We start from the raw sequence: 20,918 nt of genomic DNA, 5'->3' as shown, positions 1-20,918 counted from the left end.
TTGTAGCTGATTCTAAAACTTTATGGTGGATTTTGGCTATGGTCCACTGTGGTTATACTGTATAATACACAAAACTTTAAGTCAAAATTTTAGGGAAAATACTAAATCAGTCAAGCAGTTGTGGATTTTTTTCTAATATGGAAACAGCTGGACTTGACACTTTTTATGATAACAATACAATAGCCTTTGTCTTGTCATTATTTAAAATATATAGTATTATTTTTGTCATTGTTGACAGTATAAATTTTGTGTATGAAAGTGTTTGAACGTATCCTATTTGTTACAGGAATTTTGAACAATGTGATATTTTTCCCTGATAAAAACCTCATGCATCATATAGATATGATACAAATCATATTTGATATGTTGGTGTACCAAGAGCCTATAAAAAGTCCATTATTTAGCTAGAGATGTCCCCAGATCCGATCATTGGAAATTGGGCCCAATCACATCAAGGTATCATAATCGGGTAAAAAAAAAAAAAGATTGTGTTTTTAAAATGTATGTATTTATTTTTAAGTATTAACTTGCTGACAGGGCCTAAAAGGTCAAGCAGACAAACTGGATTGGACGTTCATCCCCGTCAATGGCCATGAAACGGGGAAAAACCCCATTTTGAAATACTATAGTAAGCATAGAGCGACTGCAGAGTTGCTGACAAGGACTTCTCCATTTTAGCTGGATGCAAAGAGTCCAGACCCCGTTTGAAAGGTCGCATCTATTAAAATGCATACATTACGGCGTATCAGCGGAGCGTGTAAAGCCATCCCCCTATGGAAATGTTGGTTTACTCTTCCTCGCGGTCTCTGTACGATGCGCGCATGTGTGACCAATGTCCTCTGGGCCTGAAGGACAAAGACACCCCGCCGGGGGGAAATGTTGCAGCAGACGCTCGTGTTCAACTTTTCAAACAGGCGCGTCACGTTTGAATTTTGGGTCGAAAAAAAAAGAGATGGAGAGAGACAGAGAGAGAGAGAGAGGGAAAAGTCACTGCTGTTTTTTTATTTTCAATTGGAAATTAATGTTATGGCTGGGAGGGTTGGCATCCATTGATCATGTTTTGGTGCAAATGATCGCTTATATGACATGTTTCAGGAGAATACTTTTTTTTTAAATTCCCTTTCGTTGTTTTAGGTGAAATGTTCTTGTGTTGAACTTGTATTTTAGACTGCGTTAAGACTATGAATGGAATTTGAAATAGTAGTATATAGGAAAATGTGGTTTTTAGGTCAGGCATTTGACCTGATTTCAATCATGGATTGATTTCAACCCCAAACCCCCAACCCCGCAAACTTTTGTGTTGTTTTTACGCACTTCTGCTGACTGTTGAACAATTTCACGGCAGTGCTTTAGAAAGGTCATTATAGCTCCAGATCAAGTGAGTTTTGCACAAGTGCGTGTCATGTATTATTATGTCATCTTTAGCCCAAAGCAACATCCAATTTCACAGGTTTCCACCGATCTCGTCGCGCCGTCGTCACCAAACTGCAAACATTGTCGTGCGTTGTCATTTCCCATTAAAGGCCCGGCGCGTCAAAGTCAATAATACGTGGATCTGTCCGTGCTGTAAATTTCAATCCATTGTCTTTATAATCTCCCCAAAATATAGCGCCAGTGTTACAGCGATTAAAGTGGTAACAAGCGTATCTGCCTCGACTTTTGTGAGCAAATGACTTGTCAATAGCTATAACACGCTCTTACATCTAGGCAGCCCTTGCCAAGAGAGAAAGTAGGTGGGGAACCCTTAAGATTCTGTCTTCTTCAACTTTAATCAAAAGTACACCGACGTGTCGCCAGCCCCAACCGCCCCCCCAGCCCACCCTCCTTCCCCCCTCTCTGTCATAATAATGGGCCGCTAAAAATTCAGGAGGCAGGCTCCACATCAATCACTCGCCAGATTTGAGTCCAATGCAATAAATATGTAAATGAGGGGAAGCCAATGTCTCGTAGCTTTGAGATCAGCGCGAGAAGGGGGGGTGCTGTGCTTGTGTGTATGTGTGTGTATGTGTGTGTGTGTGTGGTGGTGGTGGGGTACTGTATTAATTGCCCGTGGCCAGAGGAATCCTATTACTGTGGGCATTGATTATAAAATTGTATGTGTGAGTGATTTTCATGCAGAAAGTGGACTAGCCAGCCTGAAGCTAAAAGTAAAGAAAGGGTCAAATTAGCAAATTGAACCAGATTGTTCAAGTGACTAAAAGGAAGCAGCAATGACAGAAAGGCCACATTTAAATTCACACAAGATGGAGATTAGAGGAGTTTAAAAAGAGCGCCTGACAAACTCGGAAAGCAATTGTGAAATGCTGTCGTTCTGTGTCGTCAATTGGAATTTTGACCTGCCGTTTCCAACGTTCGTCTTCCAGCTGAAGTAAGCAAAAGCCATATTTATTGCCATATTTATTCATATAATAGTCTGGCTTTAATTGAGGAATTTACAGTATTTCTGCTCGCCCAATCAACAGGGAGAGTAATACAACTATTAAGAAAGGAAGCTGCAGGTGACTCAAAATCAGCAGTTTGCGATGTACAAAAAAGAGTTAATGCCCTTAAAAATGTTCCCACTTGCATGTTACCCTTAGATACGCAAATGTCCGGAAGCCACGCCCTTCTAAACCTCACCCATGTGCGTGGAATCCAATGGGAAAACTTTGATTTTTATCATCTGTGACTGTCGGGGATGAATTGCCCGGGGACATATCAGCAAGATCTTTTGTTTTTTCTAGGTCTTGATCCTTTGTATTTCGAGCTAAATAAACAGAGTGATTCCTCTTTATCTCCAAGGTGTCATTGCTGCTCCATACGTACATCGTCGAAATGGTTCAACAAGTGATGGAGGAGGACGAGCCAGTGAGGAGCTCGGATTGGCTGCAGTTTTTGTTCCAAACTCTAAAGAGGAAACTTTTCCACAACTCTGGTATGTTAGAAGTGCAATCCGTGGATTGTAGTCTGCTGCAGCCACAATTGATAAAAATTAAAGTTTCCCTTTAGATTTTATGCACCAAATTTGGATCAATTTTGACCCACTTATAGAGAAGTCAAGCCAAAACTGCATGTTCTTTAAATGTAAAAAAAACAAGTTAGAAATTAAATAGAATTACGTATTCCACCATTTCTTTTTATAATCCAAGAAAAAAGACGAGGGGGCGTTTAGCTGCAGCCAATCACGTTCAAAGTGGTGTTCAACAGCTGATAACTCTCAGAGTCCAATTAGCCAAAGACATGTTGAAATGACCTTGTCTTATTTTCCAGAAATATTGCTGCAGAAAAGCATCGGAATCGAAGAACGTGCACGCGGCTTCATCAAAGCGCCGTTAGAAACCTTCCAAACGGGTTCCAAAGTTACAAAGCGGGCTAAGCGAGCGCCATTGTGCAAATATAAAGCTCAAGGTTTTATCCCACTGTTACTATAAGCACAGCCAGCTTGGTGTAAATTGATTTGCTGGTCTGCTGTTTGACTTGCAAATCTCTCTCTTAATCAAGGCATTTTGCTCAGATAAACAGGGATTAGTTTGATTAACAACGTGGCGTAATCTTCTACCGGGGAATACAGCAATAGAAGATGGCGTTCCCTTGTGCTTCATTGACAGAAAAGTCCAAATTATTTGACTAATATCTGCATGTTGGATATCTTTTTATTTTTGTCTGCAGCACTTTTACATCCAAATTTATTAACCTAATACACTTTGTTTTTCTCCCGCGCAAAAGCCACATTCTCTCTTTTGAAAATGAATCGGATTCACTGGACGAGTAAAACGCAGGGAATTTGCATGCAGATAAATTCATACACATATTGCATACATTGAAATGGAAGTGGAGATTGCTTAGCAATACAATACAGCCACGCGTACCATAATCATTTACAAATAGCAATAGCACGACACTCGCTTTCCTCGATAAATATTTATATAACGAATCATTTCTGATTGTTTGTTCCAAATTTGCATTTGGAGAAATGCGGGTGTATGCACTGTCTGTCAGAGGCAATTTTTATACTCGCCAAGCTTGAGAAAATAGAAGCAGCGGATTTTTACAAATAAACAAAAAGTCTATGACTCCCTACCAAATTTTCTTCACAACACCAGATTTAATCACGCTGTTTTTGAAACAAGAAAAAAAATATTTACATTGTAGTCTCTATTTCGGTGGAACAAAATACGGTGACATGACAAACCCTTTGGCTGATGTTTATTTACAATGTTAGGATTTTCTAATATTGATGAAAAATGTCAAAGGGCAGGATTTTGGACCCTTTTTTTTAGAACTCCAGATGACAGCAGAGAATTAATCTCATCTGGATTCTTCATGCTCATCCCACTCCAAGCCTTCTTTTATTTGATAGAAGATAATTTGTGCATTTTCATATCCAAACAAAGCATGGACGGACTCAAAGCGGGCTTTGAGATAATATAAATGCACGTGTTTCTCGCCTTTTGGCGATGCGTTGTTTGTCCGACGGGTTTGGCGCGCGAAGCGATAATCTGTCCCAGCTTGCTTTTTGCAGCCGTACGACGCTGCCCTTTTGACCTCATCGGGATTGCACCAGCAACACATGGGAGGAGAAAATGAATCTTCAAAATGTCCCCTCGGCGCATGCCTCCCTGCAGTTTATGGTTTCCAACCCCCTGGGCGTTCCGTTCCGGACCCTCGCCGGCTACAGTCATTTGTGTGCGCTTTATGTTTTAAGATATTGACTTTTGCCGTGAGACAATCAGGGATGCGTTAATGTGGCTGTCGGATCATATTTGCAAACGTGAATGTGGAAATCGTAAACTATACGTCCACGTCGTTGGAGACATTTATTTACCGTTGCATTTTAAACTATAATATAAGCAGCAGTTTCCATTGATTATGGAGATTGAAAATTTTATCAGGAATTGAATGATATCGTGTCATATCATTCCTATTTGCAGGATTTTGGGGGGGGGGGATTTAAAGTCATATCAATATAAAACTGTTGTCACTGAGCTGCAAATTGCCTGTTAGTTAATATGGAAGGATGGAAGTAAACATTAATGCGTGAATGTTGAGATAAAACTTTGATTTCTATTCTGATTTTTCTGATTGAGAATATTTAATAGGTCAATCTGAAACTGAAATTTTGATTGACTGCTTTGATGCAGCAGCTGTTTTGTACTATATTTCAATAACATCAAATTGGCTGTGATATGAATGAAAACTATGAGAAATGTCACTCAAGTAGACATTAACAGTGCAATGTTTTGTGGACATATTTGCCGGCCAAAATCAATGAAAAATGTCAAATTTTGGTTTTGCTAAAGTTGTAGGTTCTACTCAAGTAGTTGGATCTCATGTCCTAGTTGGGCTAATGGAAAGCTACCCTGAAAACACCTGAAGTTAAGAAGAATTGGGCTTGGTTAGTGCTTGGATGGGAAACTGCCTGGGAATACCAGGTCCTGTGAACTCTTATGTTTGCTCACTTCGCCTGTGAGAAGCAGTGGCATCTCACTAGTATACACTTATTCTTAAAGGGGCTCATGTCCTATGTCAGGGGTCTGGAACCTTTTTGACAGAGAGAGCCATAAACAATTAATATTTTCTAATGTTATTCCTTGAGAGCCATTCTCGGAATTGAAAAGTAAAAATATATGAAAGTGTAATTTTTTTTTGTCATTTCATCACTTTTAATGTACAAAAAGTCTGATTTCTTTTGACAACATTGTTATGTGGTGGCTTACAAAATCAGTATCAATGATATCATGCATGCAGAAGAGTAATAAAAAACAAAATTATGATTAAAATAGGGGTACAGGTAGTGTCGACGCCGCAGTGACGCTCTTGTTAGTGCGTTCGGGACTCAGCTCTCTCACCAATGATTTCCATATTTTACCTCACAGGTTAGTGGAAAGCCATATGTACCCATGGAAAGAGCCACATATGGCTCCCAAGCCATAGGTTTCCTACCCCTGTCCTAGGTGATTAGTGCTTCACCCTTGGATCTATAGACCTGTGGGTGCGTGGGTTCACATCCAGGTTGGTGCAGTATGGACTTTACCATGCAATTGGATGGCCAATGTCACTGCTAATACCAGGTGCTGTCAACTCTTATGTTTGCTCACTAAGGCTGTGAGAAGCAGTGCCTGCTGACACTCAACCCTTTTGAGGATGGTTGGTATGGAAGATGATTGACTGAACAATATGGGCGTGGTTACGCCTATTGTCGACACAGCAGAGTTAATTAAGCGCATGCGCAGTAAATCTTCCTTTTGGAAGGGCTCCCACGCTGACGGTCTACGAGCACGCTAACGAGGTAAGGACTATAGCAATGCGTTTTTATCACGCTATCGGGAGATTTTTCAGCAATCAATTGAGCCCAAAACGCCAACAAATCTCTTAGTTTAATGCCAGGTTTAACACACCGTCGACAATTTAAGTTTGGGCTTCCCGACCGGCTGTGTGCCGTATGTTACTAGTTAGCATTAGCGTTAGCGTCACGATTTGACTTTAAAAGTATGTTGTCCGTTTTCTCCATTATTGAGTCGTGTAGCAAGACTTTAAATTTAATCAAACAACGCCGAGACATCAACCGACAGTTTGCTGGGTAAATGCTCACTCTAGACTGACATCAGAGACACAATTTAGTTCCTGTTGTGTCATATGTAATGATAGTTTTCATTGCGAGTGCTAAACACCCATTTCCGAGTTGTAATTGTTCAGTTTTTACAAAAAAAAAATCACTTGTACAAAACGGTTAAGCCAACTTTCTCCTAGCTGTTAGCGTCAGTCTGTATATTTAATCGCCGTATATAAAACTGTTAAGCCAACTTTCTCATAGCTCACTGGTGTCAAAGTAGCGGCCCGGGGGCCAAATCTGGCCCGCCGCGTCATTTTGTGCGGCCCGAGAAAGTAAATCATGAGTGCCAACTTTATGTGTTAGGATCAAATTCAAATTAAGATTATACATGTATATTATATTTCCTCATTTCCCCCCTTTTAAATATATAATTGCAATTTTTAATCCATTTTTTTCCTTTTTGTGTTTTTAGTTCAAAAAGCATTTAGTAAAATCTAAAAATAAATATATTTAAAAAATTCAGTTTTCCACTCTAATATTGAACATATTCCCAAAAATATTTTGTTTCCTTTTGAAATGAAAAACAAATTATTATAAGATATTTTCCTTCATGAAGAAAAAAAAAAAGCTCAAACAAAAATTTTTTTTTAGATCTCTAAACTGAATATTTAGGGCTTTTGATGCAGTTTTTTTAATCCAATTTAAATAGAAAAAATATAAAAATATTATTTCAAAAATGGTCCGGCCCACGTGAAATCGAGGTGACGTTATTGCAGCCCGCAAACCAACCCGAGTTTGACACCCTTGTCCTAGCTGTTAACGTCAGTCTGTATATTTAATCGCCTTGTCTGGAAAAGGGAAAATAGCACTTAGCACTCGCTAACTTCTTTTCATTCTTTATCTTGATCATTTATTACATTTCTGGTAAGACTTCTCTATCCTGTAATTGTTTGGCAACCCCCAAATACCTTGCTTAAATCAAGTTTTCCCTGTTTAGCATCAAGATGAAACTACTCCCAGAAAAAAAAAACTAAGCCTATCTGTTGAATCTCCAGGTTCTATGTATCCTAACTTTGCTTTTTGTATGCAAATTTTCCCTGTTTAGCACCAAGATGCAGCTCTTCCTGTGTGCCTAGAGCACTCTTGAGGTTACAGAAGAGGAGACTGGTCCAGATCAAGGTAAAACTACACCCCTCAAAAAAAAGTTTTATCTCCAGTCTCCATATATTCTAACTTGCTATTTTTTTTGCAACCAACAGGCCTGAGAGATCTTCCTCGCAGGTTTCCCACTTGAAGATGTCTCTCTTGCATCATATGGTGTCTCTGTACTTCTGAAAATCCAAATTAAATAAAAGCCTAAATCATAATAGTGACGTTTCACTGGCCATTCATTTCCACAGCTCTTTGACTAGATCTTTAAGGTAAGGATCTCATTTAATTTTGGAGCAGGAATTCTAAGTGTTTATTCCCCCATTTGTAATTTCTTTTAAGTGTTTATTCCCCCTGTTTGTATTTTCTAATACTTTCTTCTAAGTGTTTATTCTCTAATTTTTTCTTCCAAGTGTTTATTCCCCCCATTTGTTTTTTCTTCTAAGTGTTTATTCCCCCCATTTGTTTTTTCTTCTAAGTGTTTATTCCCCCTTTTTATTTTCTAAGTGTTTATTCCCCCATTTGTGTTTTTCTATTTTTCTTCCAAGTGTTTATTCCCCCCTTTTTATTTTCTATTTTTTTCTTCTAAGTGTTTATTCCCCCCTTTTTATTTTCTATTTTTTTCTTCCAAGTGTTTATTCCCCCCTTTTTATTTTCTATTTTTTTCTTCTAAGTGTTTATTCCCCCCTTTTTATTTTCTATTTTTTTCTTCTAAGTGTTTATTCCCCCCTTTTTATTTTCTATTTTTTTCTTCTAAGTGTTTATTCCCCCCTTTTTATTTTCTATTTTTTTCTTCTAAGTGTTTATTCCCCCCTTTTATTTTCTAATTGTTCTTCTAAGTGTTTAGTCCCCCCTTTTTATTTTCTAATTTATTCTTCCATTTGTTTTTTCTTCAGTTTATTCCCAGTTTTTATTTTCATTTTTTTTTCTTCTAAGTGTTTATTCCCCCCTTTTTATTTTCTATTTTTTTCTTCCAAGTGTTTATTCCCCCCTTTTTATTTTCTATTTTTTTCTTCCAAGTGTTTATTCCCCCCTTTTTATTTTCTATTTTTTTCTTCTAAGTGTTTATTCCCCCCTTTTTATTTTCTATTTTTTTCTTCTAAGTGTTTATTCCCCCATTTTTGTTTTTCTATTTTTCTTCTAATTTGTTCTTCCCCCCTTTTATTTTCTAATTGTTCTTCTAAGTGTTTAGTCCCCCCTTTTTATTTTCTAATTTATTCTTCCATTTGTTTTTTCTTCAGTTTATTCCCAGTTTTTATTTTCATTTTTTTTTCTTCTAAGTGTTATTTTTATTTAGGTGTTTTTTTAATTTTATTTTCCAAGTGTTTTTTGTTAATCTATAACCATGTTGTCTTCATCTGCAGGTGGAGAAAAGACTGGCCAAACCAATCAACACTTCAATATGATGGCAACTCTTAAGAGCAAGAGTCAAAATGTTTTCCTGTTAATAAAAAGACATGTATATACTTTGCAAGATCTTTTATTTTGAAAAATGTTGGAGATAGGTTCTGGCGTAACACCCAGCACCTAGAAATGAGGGGGTGCATCAGCCTATCTGTACATAGGCAGGAAACCTGGTCCCCCATGGGTGGAATTCTGGAAAACAAAAAAAAAGGGGTCAATACACAAAGTTAAGTAAAAAACCATTCGCAAGGTTTTACCTTTTATTTTGAAAAATCTTGGAGATAGGTTCTGGCGTAACACCCAGCACCCAGAAATGAGGGGGTGCGTCAGCCTATCTGTACATAGGCAGGAAACCTGGTCCCCCATGGGTGGAATTCTGGAAAACAAAAAAAAGGGGTCAATACACAAAGTTAAGTAAAAAACCATTCGCAAGGTTTTACCTTTTATTTTGAAAAATGTTGGAGATAGGTTCTGGCGTAACACCCAGCACCCAGAAATGAGGGGGTGCGTCAGCCTATCTGTACATAGGCAGGAAACCTGGTCCCCCATGGGTGGAATTCTGGAAAACAAAAAAAAGGGGTCAATACACAAAGTTAAGTAAAAAACCATTCGCAAGGTTTTACCTTTTATTTTGAAAAATGTTGGAGATAGGTTCTGGCGTAACACCCAGCACCTAGAAATGAGGGGGTGCGTCAGCCTATCTCTACATAGGCAGGAAACCTGGTCCCCCATGGGTGGAATTCTGGAAAACAAAAAAAAGGGAGTCAATACACAAAGTTAAGTAAAAAACCATTCACAAGTAGGGTCTTACCTGAATTGGGGAGATCTTTTATTTTGAAAAAATAAAACACTTGGGGCCTACTTCTACCTTGAGTTTTTCAGTCGATCATTTCAAATCTATTCATTCTTGAAAAATAATGTTATTTTACCATACAATTAAATGAGTCAACTGACCCCTGCACTACGGTTGAATAAATGCCTCACTTATATTTTGTCAAAACCACATTTAAAACTAAAAATTAAAAGGTCCAAGCCCTGAGGTCTTTAAGAAAGTTAAGGGGTTAGGGTCTTTTATTTTGAAAAAATAAAACACTTGGGGCCTACTTCTGCCTTGAGTTTTTCAGTCAATCATTTCAAATGTATTTGTTCTTAATAAATATCCCAAAAAGCTGTTTTTCTCTTCTTATGCCAAGAAAAAAAGTTATTTTACCATGTTTAAATGAGTCAAAAATGACCCCTGCACTATGGTTGAATAAATGCCTCACTTATATTTTGTCAAAACCACATTTAAAACTAAAAGGTCCAAGCCCTGAGGTCTTTAAGAAAGTTAAGGGGGTAAAAGTATAGAATTAATTTAAGTGCACAGTAATCACCACTACATGGCAGATTTTTTTTAATTTCAGAAAAATGTGAGAAGCAACTCCTTCACTTGCCACTATAGTATTTTTTAAAATTAAATTCAATAGGGATGACCCTACTTTTTGGTTTTTGATTTATCGCAGCCATGTCTGGTCTACATTAACCGCGATAATCGAGGGATTACTGTTTATTCCTTACGCATCCACTAATGGCATTTGTGTGGGTGACTTATCCACAGGTTTTTGCTATTAAATAAACACCAAGCTAGTTAGTCTTTTCATTCAAAATTTTAACGTATCATGATGAAAAAACGAGTCAATTGCGCAAAGCCTTGAATACTGAACGCTGACGTTGAACTATTACACGGATAGAGAAAATCGGAACTATTTAAAAATAACTCACTTTGTTATGGCGTCGACAAGCTGCTCCTGTCTGGTCGTTTTAGCCACATTCTTGATGTTTCCCAGCAGTCTGTACACGTTGAGGGACTGAAACACACAATGGAATGATTTCTTTTAAAACAAAGAGCGATCGGTAACGCAATGTAGCCAATTTGTTTGCAAACATTATGCTGTCTGCACACACGTCGGGCTACATCACGCAAACGAATCATGCTCTTATCACTCTCAAGACGAGAACTGGGGCTTCGAAATCCCCAAATGACAACGTACCGAATGTGCTGCATCGTCCTGTGAGAAGTTTGTCAGGCTTTCTTCGGCAAATCGTCACTTTTGAGCCGCTCTGCAGTGCACGCCCGTGCTGCCTCCTGGCTCATCAGCCATTTTGGGGTTTGACGTCGGCTATTTGAACTCTAACCTCGGCCACGCCTATTAAAAATGGACACACACAAAATATAAATTGTTTTCATAATAACGTGCTAAATTAGTCAGTGTGTGTGTGTGTGGTGGGGGGGGGGGGGGTCTGTAAATGCTTTTTGGTTGGACTTGAATACTTAAAAAAAAGATACATTGTTTTCATAATAACATGAATTAGTTAGTGGGTGGGGCGGGGGCGGGGCTGTAAATAGGTTGTTTGGGCTTTCATGCTTGGTGGGGGGGACCAAAATTTAACAGTGACAGTGGCCAGCCAATCACATGGTAAAGTCCATACTGCAGAGACCAGGATGCGAACCCACGCACAAACAGCTCTACAGATCCAAGGGGAAAGCACTAACCACCTAGGCCATGAGCCCATTTAAGAAGTCTATACTATTGAGATACCTCTGCTTCCCACAGGCTAAGTGAGCAAACATAAGAGTTTACAGCACCTGGTATTCCCAGGCAGTCTCCCATCCAAGCACTAACCAAGCACAATTCTGCTTAACTTCAGGTGTTTTCAGGGTAGCTTGCCATGAGGCCAAGTAGGACATGAGTTTTGATATTTTGAGTAGCACCTATAATTTTATCAAATCCAAACTTTGACATTTTTCATTGAGTTTGGCTGCAAAGGCATATAAGCAAGTCTAAGTAAGGGTGAGTGAGGGATTTTTGCATACTATTGGAGATCCGACTGCTTCTCACAGGCTAATGTGAGCAAACATAAGAGGTTAGATGACCTGGTTTTGCCAGGCAGTCAGTCTCACATCCAAGTACTAACCAGGGACAACCCTGCTTAACTTCAAGCATTTTCAGGGTAGTATGCCATAAGCCCAACTAGGAAATGAGATCCATCCTTTTGAATAGCACCTATAATTTCAGAAAAAAAGCAAACTTTTACCTGTTAAGTGCACATTTTTCATTGAGTTTGTAGTCTTCGGAAGAGTGTTAGAAGAGCAAGTGTGGAAAAACACTCTCCAGCCCTTTTCTTGCAATGTTCTGTGCCAAGTGTACCTTTTAGTTTAGTTTTCCGGTGTCTTTGATAAGTCTTTTGATCAGGTTTTGGTTCCCACCGGTTCTCGTCAGCACCTTCTTTCGGATTAACCAATCAGCTTCTTCTTCTTGTTGTCCTCTGTCAGCGCTGATTGAGGGAGGCATATATTTCAAGTGTTTTGTGTGCTTGGTCTCTTTCTGCATCCTTTTTGATCATCATTTTTTTAAATGAATGAGGACAGGAATATACATTTTTGCAGATCTTATGTGTCCCCCTTCCTTTTTTCTTCTGCTTCTCAACGACGGCCTTACCTTCACACTCCACCAACTCATCCCCTGAGAAGAAGAAATTCATGCAAACCATAACTTCATATTTGGAAGCACTTTTTTCATCACACTGGAGAACCACTTTATTTGTTTAAATCCCAGCTGTTGTTTATGTGTTTGAATTATTAGTCCCTTGATTTAACACTGTGTGTCCATATGTGTATGTCATATATGATGCATGCATTTTAAATGTGATATTTTCCCCTGGTGAAAATGTCTGCTAATAACAATATACAGATTTACGACAAATTACATTTGATAGGTTTGTAGTCTTTTTGTGCCGAAGAACCTTTCAAGTTTACATTTTATTAGTTTTCCATTATTTAGTGGTTTGTGCTTGAATGGGTATCACATCAAATTATTAATAACAAGCTCCCAAATTATTTTTTCTTTGAGCCAGGAAGCATTTTCCCAAATCATATTTGCACACACCCCAAAAAATCAGCCCAAATATTTGCCCATGTGCTCCCACGAATCAATTTCTGTTCAATCCCCGTTGTTTGCTATCATTTTAAAATTCATGCGAGCTGCTCTGTGAAGAAAATTGGCTAGCTGGCAAATATAAATTGTTTACGAAAGCTTGGGTGTCCGAGTTTTATTCAAGGCAAACAAAGGTTTGTTTTTCATAGGACGGAATAAGAAAACATTGGCACTCGGCGGCTGATTCTACCGTGGCTTTCCAGATGGTTGTTTGCCTTTTATTAGGCTCCTATGTAGCACCCAAACACACGTTGGGAAGGAAAACTCAAACTCCATCGTCCTGTTCTGGTAACCGCCTTTAAACGTGGCATGCGTGCTTTGCAAAACATCCTCTGACAATCAAAATATGAACCAACCTCGGTCCCAGGATGTAGTTTCCTTTGTCACACCATTTTATTTGACCTAATATTTGAAATAACACAATTTTACATACAAAACTATTTCCAAAACACGTTGACACGTGGACCGCCAAGACGAGCGGTTTCGAAAAGGATTCCGGTCGTTTTTCCTCGGACGGACGACGCTAACATTCTGCGCCGAAAGTCAATTTCTACAAATCACAATCAGAATTTATTTCATCACACACCGAAAGGTCAGAAACACAAATCTCAAGTCTTATTTCAACAATCATCTCATGACGAACATTGACTACCTTTGTTGTGTGTTTGTGTGTGTGTGTGTTTGTGTGAGTCTGTTTGTTTTACAGTGGATATTATCCTCAAAAATGAGCCAGTACAATTGGGTTGGTGTTCTTGCATCATGTCACAATCAGTTTTGTGCATGTGTGTGTGTTCCCAATTACAAACTAGCACAGTGAGAAAACACGGCTAAAAGGGTTTGTCCGTTTGCTTTGGAATCCGGTTCCGCAATCCATCGGCCTTGACGCGATCATTTTCAAATACTCGGCGCTCCAAGTAAACAAGCGACTGCCCTCGGCTAATGAATATTCTCCCTTTATGAGCCCGTGCCGCTCGTCTTCATAAAGCGCCATGAGTATTTTGTACAAATGCGTTTTTTCAGACGTCTCCTTTCCTTTTGAAGGCCAACCTGTTTCGACACAGCTGATCCATGAAATTTCAAAAGCAAAGCTTACGCAGTCCTGAGAGAGCTTTTTGGTCAAAATGCAATGAATTTGACAATTACAATGGAAAACCTTGTATTCACCATTAGCTGTCGAGACCCCCTCAAATCCCCCAATTTTTTTTGTATCGTTAATATTTCAACAAATACTGAAAAGGTGATTCGAAGTAGAAAAGGCCATGGATGGACAAATGTGCGGGAAAGCTAAGCACGCCTCAAATATTAACAGAGTGTGAATGTGTTTTATTGCTCTACAAAAGAGATTCAGCACGAAGCAGTACTTTGGAGTCTCATTTGAATTACAATCAGTTTTAGACAAACAAGCAGAATCACATGAAAGAATAGAGATTTGGATGCCTTCATGAAAGTCAAATAAATAGAGGAATTAATCCATCCGTCCATCCATAAAGTGATGATCAGCCTTGAAAACGTTACCACACAGTTCCTTCGCTCACCTCGGACGAGGGCTGCGACAGCTGATTGGTGTATCCGTTGTCGCCCAGCGCGATGGCGGCGAAAGGGGTGCCGGGGCCGCACATTTCGCTGGAGATGCTGTGCATGGAGCCCGGTCCGTTGGGCTCGGGGCTGGGCGAGTTCACCGGGTGGTGGGGCACGCCGTCCGGGTAGCACTGCACCTCTCCGGGGCAGTGGTGACCTGGGTGGCGGTGTTCCATGGCCCCCAGCGGGGTGCCGGAGGGGATGGCCGAGGGCACGAAGCCCAAGTCCGCCGGGGTCTGCGCCTGGGACGACGGGGGTCCCTGGTAGTACTCGTAATTCCCGCCCGGGCCGTAGAACTCGCCGGGGTAATCTGGAAGGCGGCACGCGTAAGGGAGAGAGAGAGATATTTCTTGTCTGCCGTTGACAACGACGGACCGGACGTCTATCGCCGTCTAAGGCAGTTTGTCTGCAAATGCTCGGTGTGACGAGAACCGCAACGATTATCAGGATGGATTAAACGTTCAACTAAGAGCCGGCCACTAGATTCCCTTCAATAATTCCAATACGAGACATAAAAAAATAATGGCTGTCTTAATATACTAACAGAGAAATAAAACAATGCAATTATGTTTATACCTGCATCGAATTGGAATATTTTGTCACTTTCTAAATGAGGTGACGACCATATTACCGCTTTAGTGAAAATGAAAACCATTAAGTCAGATGAGCCTAATTGGGAATTAGTTTTTGACTCCATAATGGGAATTTTAAAGTCTTCTTGTTGGCACAAGAGTTGCCAGAATGTGAAAAGAGAAGAAAGGCCAGGAAGTATTAAAACCAATCTTGAAAATGGCTATTTTGGAAATAACAAAGACTCAAATAACAACATTAAACCTGACGTGGGAAACACGGAGAAGCGAGAAACTTGGAACGTTGAACGTAGAAAGAAGGCAGACAATCCGACAATGATAAAACAATCATGTGAGGTTCAAATAGATCGACATGGGTTTACGAGACAATTAGGAACACCTGAGAACCAAGGGCAGAGACACCACAATGACCAATCACTCGGACAGAACACACGGAAAATAAAAGCAAAAGAAAACCAAGCAACCCTAACATATACGCTCAAATCTGGGCCAAACACGATAAGAATGATCTTGTATTGGATGATGCAATCCAAATAAAGTGTCCTTAAGACTAGTACGGTGGCTCACCTCCATAGTAGGAGAAATGTCCAAGCTCTGCGGTGTCCAAGCGCTCCCCCATTGCGCGCATCCTTCTGGGGCTGCGGAAGAACATGTGTCTCCGGGCACTGAGAGCACTCAGTTGCTTCATGCGCCTTTCTTTGGATCTCCGGTTTTGGAACCACACCTGTTTACAAATAAAAACAAAACAAACGGGAAGATGCATCCCAACAATCTTTAATGCACAATGTTTCATTCAAAATAAAACATACACCCCTGCATGCAGACACATTATATGTATATATATATATATATATATATATATATATATATATATATATATATATATATATATATATATATATATATATATATATATATATATATATATATATATATATATATATATATATATATATATATATATATATATATATATATATATATATATATATATATATATATATATATATATATATATATATATATATATATATATATATATATATATATATATATATATATATATATATATATATATATATATATATATACACACACACACACACATACATATACATATATAGAGAGATAGAGAGAGATACTTTAAGGCATTATGTGATGACATTATTAAAAACAATAATAAACAATATGTAGACAAAAAATGCATTGAAGGATTGTGGGATGAAATTATTTTAAAAACAAAACATATACACAGAGAGAGACAAATGCATTGTTGGATTATGGGATGCAATTCTTACAAAATAAATAATAATAAAAAATAAAACACACAGAGACAAAATATGCATTTCAGGAGTATGGGATGAAATTATTTTTTAAATCATAAACATCAAAATAAAACACAGAGACAAAAAAATGCATTGCGGGATTATGGGATGAAAGGATTTTAAAAAAGCATATATAGAGAGAGACAAAAAAGCATTGCATGATTATGTGCTGATTTTTTTTTAAACAAGACTTATTCCACTTCATGCGTGCGTTTAAACGCAATTGCGTGCGTAAAAGCGACGGTTTGGCGCACAAGAATAAGGCTGAAATGTGGAAAAAAATATTCCGCGTTGACCTGAATGACTCTCATGTTGAGCCCCGTCTCCCGTGATAGTTGCTCTCGGATGTGTCTGGTGGGCTTCGGGGTGGCCGCAAAAGCCGCTTTCAGGGTTTCCAGCTGCTTGGCCTTGATGGTGGTCCGAGGCCCGCGTCTCTTGCCCACGGCGCCCTGCTCGTCGTTCTCGTTGGGGCACACGTCTTTGTCCGATAAGTGACCCGCTTCCGAGTCCTTGGAGTCGTCCTGCTGCAGGTCTTGAGAGTCCGGGGATAAACTGGGCTCACTACACGTCGTCACTGCCCACAGACGCCCACCCAAAAATACAAAATCAAATCAAATGCAATGGAGCAACTTTGAATAAAACATTTGAATATGATGCTCATTTTCTTCTATTATTACCAACGAGTGGAATTTCTTCAATTTGCTTCAAATCCAACAATATTTTGCACACTTTTCTTGCCATCAAAAATAAATATCAATTTGAATGAGATTTAATTTGGTGCAGATTTAACCTAATCTGCGTCAAAACAATACCAATAACAATTTGCATTCTTTTCTCATGCAAAATATCACATCAATTTAATGCAGATTGAGCCAAATTCACGTCCAAATAAACAACCCACCTTAAAATATGTACACAAAAATGCATACAAATATTTAAAATGTCCCCTTTTGTGCATAGAAATTCCATCAAGCACGAGGTTGATGATTATGAGCAGATTTTTTTCTCCATCACAAAGATATGAATCGTTTTATGAACCTGCGAGGTGAATGGCGTCCTTTCCGCCGTTATTGTTGTAGTCCTCCTTGCAAAGGAACTTGAATTCGTCCAGGATGTAGAGCTCCTCGCCGGTGGACAACTGCTTGTTGCACATGACGCAAGTGAAGCAGTTGAGGTGGAACACTTTGCTCTTGGCCTTACGGACAAGATCACTGGGCAGAATCCCCTGGGAGCAACCGCCACACTTGGTCCCAAATCTCCTGTGTCGACCCAAAAAATACAACAACAAAAATAGGGCACACATTCAAAGCTATTTCACCTGCAGTATAAAATTACTATTTAAACATTATCCTGGTCACTATTCACTGAGCAATGCACCAAAAAACGAAATGAAGCAGAAATGGATTTAAATGTAAGACCCAGATTTTTTTTTAATAACTATCCTGCAAAAATAATGCAAAAATGGCATGCACAATCCTTAAAATTGTTCTTTCCATGATCTCCCACATCGAATCTTCCGTTTCTGACTCCTCTGTTCTTTTAAGGAAGAAAAAAAACAACAAGATTGGAATCATCTGATTTTTTTTGTCCTTCTCCCACTTACCTAAAGAAGTCATTCTTGCAGTAGAGTCTGCCTTCTCGTGAAAAACACTTTTCGGTCAACGTGCACTTGCATTCGCAACATTGGACGCACTGGACGTGCCACGGTCGGTCCAAAACTTTCAGCAAGAACCGATCTACAATTGGTTTTTCGCAGTTGGCGCACTGAATCATCGTGCACAGACAATTCCAATAAATAAATAAATACAAATAAATAACTACAAATAAATAAATACAAATAAATCAATAAATAATACAAATAAATATATCCACACCCACACCCACACACACACAGAGGCGCCTTGGGTTTATTCCAGTCGGTCCTTTTCCCCCAAAAATCCCTGCGCATCCAAGTCAATGTGAAGATTGACAAGGATTATCCAAACGATATAAAGGTGCAAATAATCCACACGAATCGGCGAGCTCCAAACTGAAGGCCATCTGCTGAAAAAAGATGGGGACACAACATGGTCTCTGATGGTGAGTGTAAAAGAGTCAACATCAACGTGTCATTCCATCCCGGAGAAGAGCGGAAAATAACGGCAGATTCTTGTCAGTGTGTCCAACCTTGCCATTTGTGTCCCATTTTCCTCGTGTTGTGCTGTCATCAGTATAGAGAGGCGCACTAATGAGCTCCCTATTTAGTCAGCAGCCAATCAAAGAGAAACGGGTGTGTGACATCACCAAGATGTCAACCAATAAGGTCTTTTCATTTTTCTTTTGACCGCTCAGGGGATGCTATAACTATATTAAACGACAATAACCTTAATACATATATATTTTTTGGTAGAAAGTATGATATTTTTAGACATTTTTTTTGGGTGGTGATAATAAATGTACTTGCAGGCTGTTATTTAACCCCTCAAAGTTCAAACTAGTAAATAATTGATAGCAAATAGGAATTCTTTATTGATAGGAAAGATTGCAAAATATCCAATGTAATTTGTCATAGGTTTGCATCATATTTATGTGATGAATCCATTTTTTTTAGAAGGGGGATTATATCATATTGCTCGAAATTCACATATCAAATGCGATAGGTTCGTCCATATAGGGTTAATATAAATAGAAATTTTGCACCAAATAAAATGTTAGTTCACCCCTATTTGACAGGAGAACCTGATTGTTGAATGACATCCTGCACAAAAGTTCTGTATGGTCCAGACATTCTGTTTTCAAAGGGCAATTTTCATCATTCATAATCATCTCTGACCACGCATAGACTAAAGTTGGGACCTTATCATATATAAGGAAGGAAGATTGTGCATTTTGAACACCAGGCTCTGCTCATCCCTTCATGTGAAAACTTTTGAAGACGCACCACATTGCAAATGAAAGTCAGCTTTGTAGTTGCCTATTCAAAAATGTAGTTTCCGCACTATGATATTACAGATTTTTAAATGAGCACATTTGTTCCAGAGAGTTTCACTCCATATGCCTCTAAAGACTTTAGTTAAAAGCCTTTATTTGACCTTTTTCAAAAATTCAATGTTAGACATTGCCGCAGAAGTTCTATATTGGATCATATTTTCAAACATTTCCAAAATCAGTTTGTATTTATACTAACAAATGAATTCCACATGCATGTGATTTTTTCCCCCCAACATCCCTAAACCCAAATCATCAAGTTCCTTTTTACCTCAATAGTTTTTGAATTGTTGTCATTGTGTAACATTTCTTACTGTTATTGTTACACAATAACTTCTGGTAAATGACTGCCAATTTCCAACAGAATGATGGCTTTTATAATCTGTTGTTTTAGGGGTTAAAAGAGCAACCCTCTTTGCGATGGCGACCACAAACAATGCAGTGGTTCGCACGGCACTCTTGCGACAAGAGGTCCAAAGCAATCGTCACGGTGGTATTCAAAGCGCGAGTCTAAATGAGGGTCTCCCTGTGGGTTAGGCTTTCTCCAAGCAAGGTGTTGATGAGGCGCGCTGCCCGTGCAAGTGTGCTGCTCCGACCCCCCCACGCCAACCCAGCGGAACACAAAAGCGCTCTTTCAAGCACTGGAATCTGGCATGCGGCACACTTTTTGTTTTGACAGGGGATGGGAGGGCATAGCATTAGTGTTTGTTAATTGCTGCTAATTGGCCTTAACAATAAGATGAGCCCACCCAAAGGGCCTTTGGATGAAGAAATCCAAAAGAACATTGTGTGGAAATGTTTGCATGCTGGTTGGGATATTGCAAGTACCTTGAATGATGTTAAAAGAAATTATTTAGGGGCATGGATAGGTCACTTTCTGGTCATTTCCGTGTCACTTAATGTTGATTTTTTAGGGGGTCTGTGTGGAGGGTAGTGATCATCATTAGAGATATTTTTGTGAGCTGCTAATGTTGTTATTTTGTGGGCCCCGAGTTGAAAATCAATAGAGGTGGATGGAAAAGTTTTTGTGGCAATGGGAATCAAATAAGAAATGCCAATCTGTTTTTGGGAAATTAAGGTGTCTTTTTTTGTTGGTGAAATACATGGATTTTGAAATTTTGGGCTATAAAAAACAAACAAATCCTGTTTAATAATGGGGGGAGTATTAAGAGGAGGAATAACATACCATACACTGCAGTGTCTGAGATTGTTGCCGAGCAGCTCTCGTTACGAGTGAATTTGACGTCCGCCGCCGTCGATGGCGTGGTCGCTGACAAATGAGACGTTCTCCTTTCAGGATGCACACCAACTCCCATCTGTGCACAAGCGACGGGAGTGTGAAAGGCATTCCTGAGGGACTCGTGACGCCGAGGAAGCTAAACAGAAGCTGACGGTCTGA

General features: G+C 39.1%; 2 protein-coding genes and 1 long non-coding RNA gene across 5 annotated transcripts in view; 1 reads left to right on the top strand and 2 right to left on the bottom strand.

Annotated features, from left to right (window-relative positions):
* acaca (acetyl-CoA carboxylase alpha) overlaps nt 1–9,151 on the top strand; it is a 40,317-nt gene extending 31,166 nt beyond the window's left edge. Inside the window, exons 56-62 of the mRNA XM_077591645.1 lie at nt 2,782–2,914; nt 3,250–4,665; nt 5,856–5,991; nt 6,082–6,268; nt 7,638–7,711; nt 7,792–7,953; nt 9,046–9,151. Of these exons, the coding sequence (XP_077447771.1) occupies nt 2,782–2,914; nt 3,250–3,410 (294 nt within the window). The 3' untranslated portion in view covers nt 3,411–4,665; nt 5,856–5,991; nt 6,082–6,268; ... (1 more) ...; nt 7,792–7,953; nt 9,046–9,151. The remainder of the gene's footprint in view (nt 1–2,781; nt 2,915–3,249; nt 4,666–5,855; nt 5,992–6,081; nt 6,269–7,637; nt 7,712–7,791; nt 7,954–9,045) is intronic.
* On the bottom strand, nt 9,144–11,295 carry LOC144067747 (uncharacterized). Its single transcript, XR_013298031.1, has 6 exons — nt 11,116–11,295; nt 10,847–10,932; nt 9,709–9,827; nt 9,526–9,644; nt 9,343–9,461; nt 9,144–9,277 (listed from the first exon to the last, which is right to left on the bottom strand). It is a non-coding gene; the product is annotated as an uncharacterized LOC144067747 (long non-coding RNA).
* A 2,135-nt stretch (nt 11,296–13,430) lies between these two features.
* LOC144068123 (LIM/homeobox protein Lhx1-like) lies at nt 13,431–19,152 on the bottom strand. Of its 3 annotated transcripts, none has more exons than XM_077592401.1 (6): nt 18,719–18,754; nt 18,156–18,595; nt 17,591–17,811; nt 16,849–17,126; nt 15,795–15,951; nt 13,431–14,947 (listed from the first exon to the last, which is right to left on the bottom strand). In XM_077592401.1, exons 2-6 carry the CDS (start codon nt 18,323–18,325, stop codon nt 14,571–14,573), a joined length of 1,203 nt encoding a protein of 400 aa, XP_077448527.1. In that variant the 5' UTR covers nt 18,326–18,595; nt 18,719–18,754; the 3' UTR covers nt 13,431–14,570. The 3 variants fall into 3 exon arrangements, with proteins under 3 accessions (XP_077448527.1, XP_077448526.1, XP_077448525.1); XM_077592400.1 differs by having other exon boundaries at nt 18,156–18,592; nt 18,719–18,752; XM_077592399.1 differs by having other exon boundaries at nt 18,156–19,152.
* Nucleotides 19,153–20,918: the final 1,766 nt, after the last annotated feature.

This window comes from Stigmatopora argus, chromosome 22, assembly GCF_051989625.1.
Source record: "Stigmatopora argus isolate UIUO_Sarg chromosome 22, RoL_Sarg_1.0, whole genome shotgun sequence".
Taxonomy (NCBI): domain Eukaryota; kingdom Metazoa; phylum Chordata; class Actinopteri; order Syngnathiformes; family Syngnathidae; genus Stigmatopora; species Stigmatopora argus.
Note: the sequence above shows the minus strand (reverse complement) of the source record. Positions and strands in the feature narration are given on the sequence as shown.

What these genes read in the sequence shown, in the direction of transcription:
- LOC144068123 (XM_077592399.1), bottom strand. Translation starts at nt 18,325, where the DNA reads ATGATTCAGTGCGCCAACTGCGAAAAACCAATTGTAGATCGGTTCTTG. An exon ending in TGCAAGAATGACTTCTTTAG is followed by an intron (nt 17,812 to 18,155) that starts GTAAGTGGGAGA and finishes GGGTCGACACAG; the next exon opens with GAGATTTGGGACCAAGTGTG. An exon ending in TCAACATGAGAGTCATTCAG is followed by an intron (nt 15,952 to 16,848) that starts GTCAACGCGGAA and finishes ATTTGTAAACAG; the next exon opens with GTGTGGTTCCAAAACCGGAG.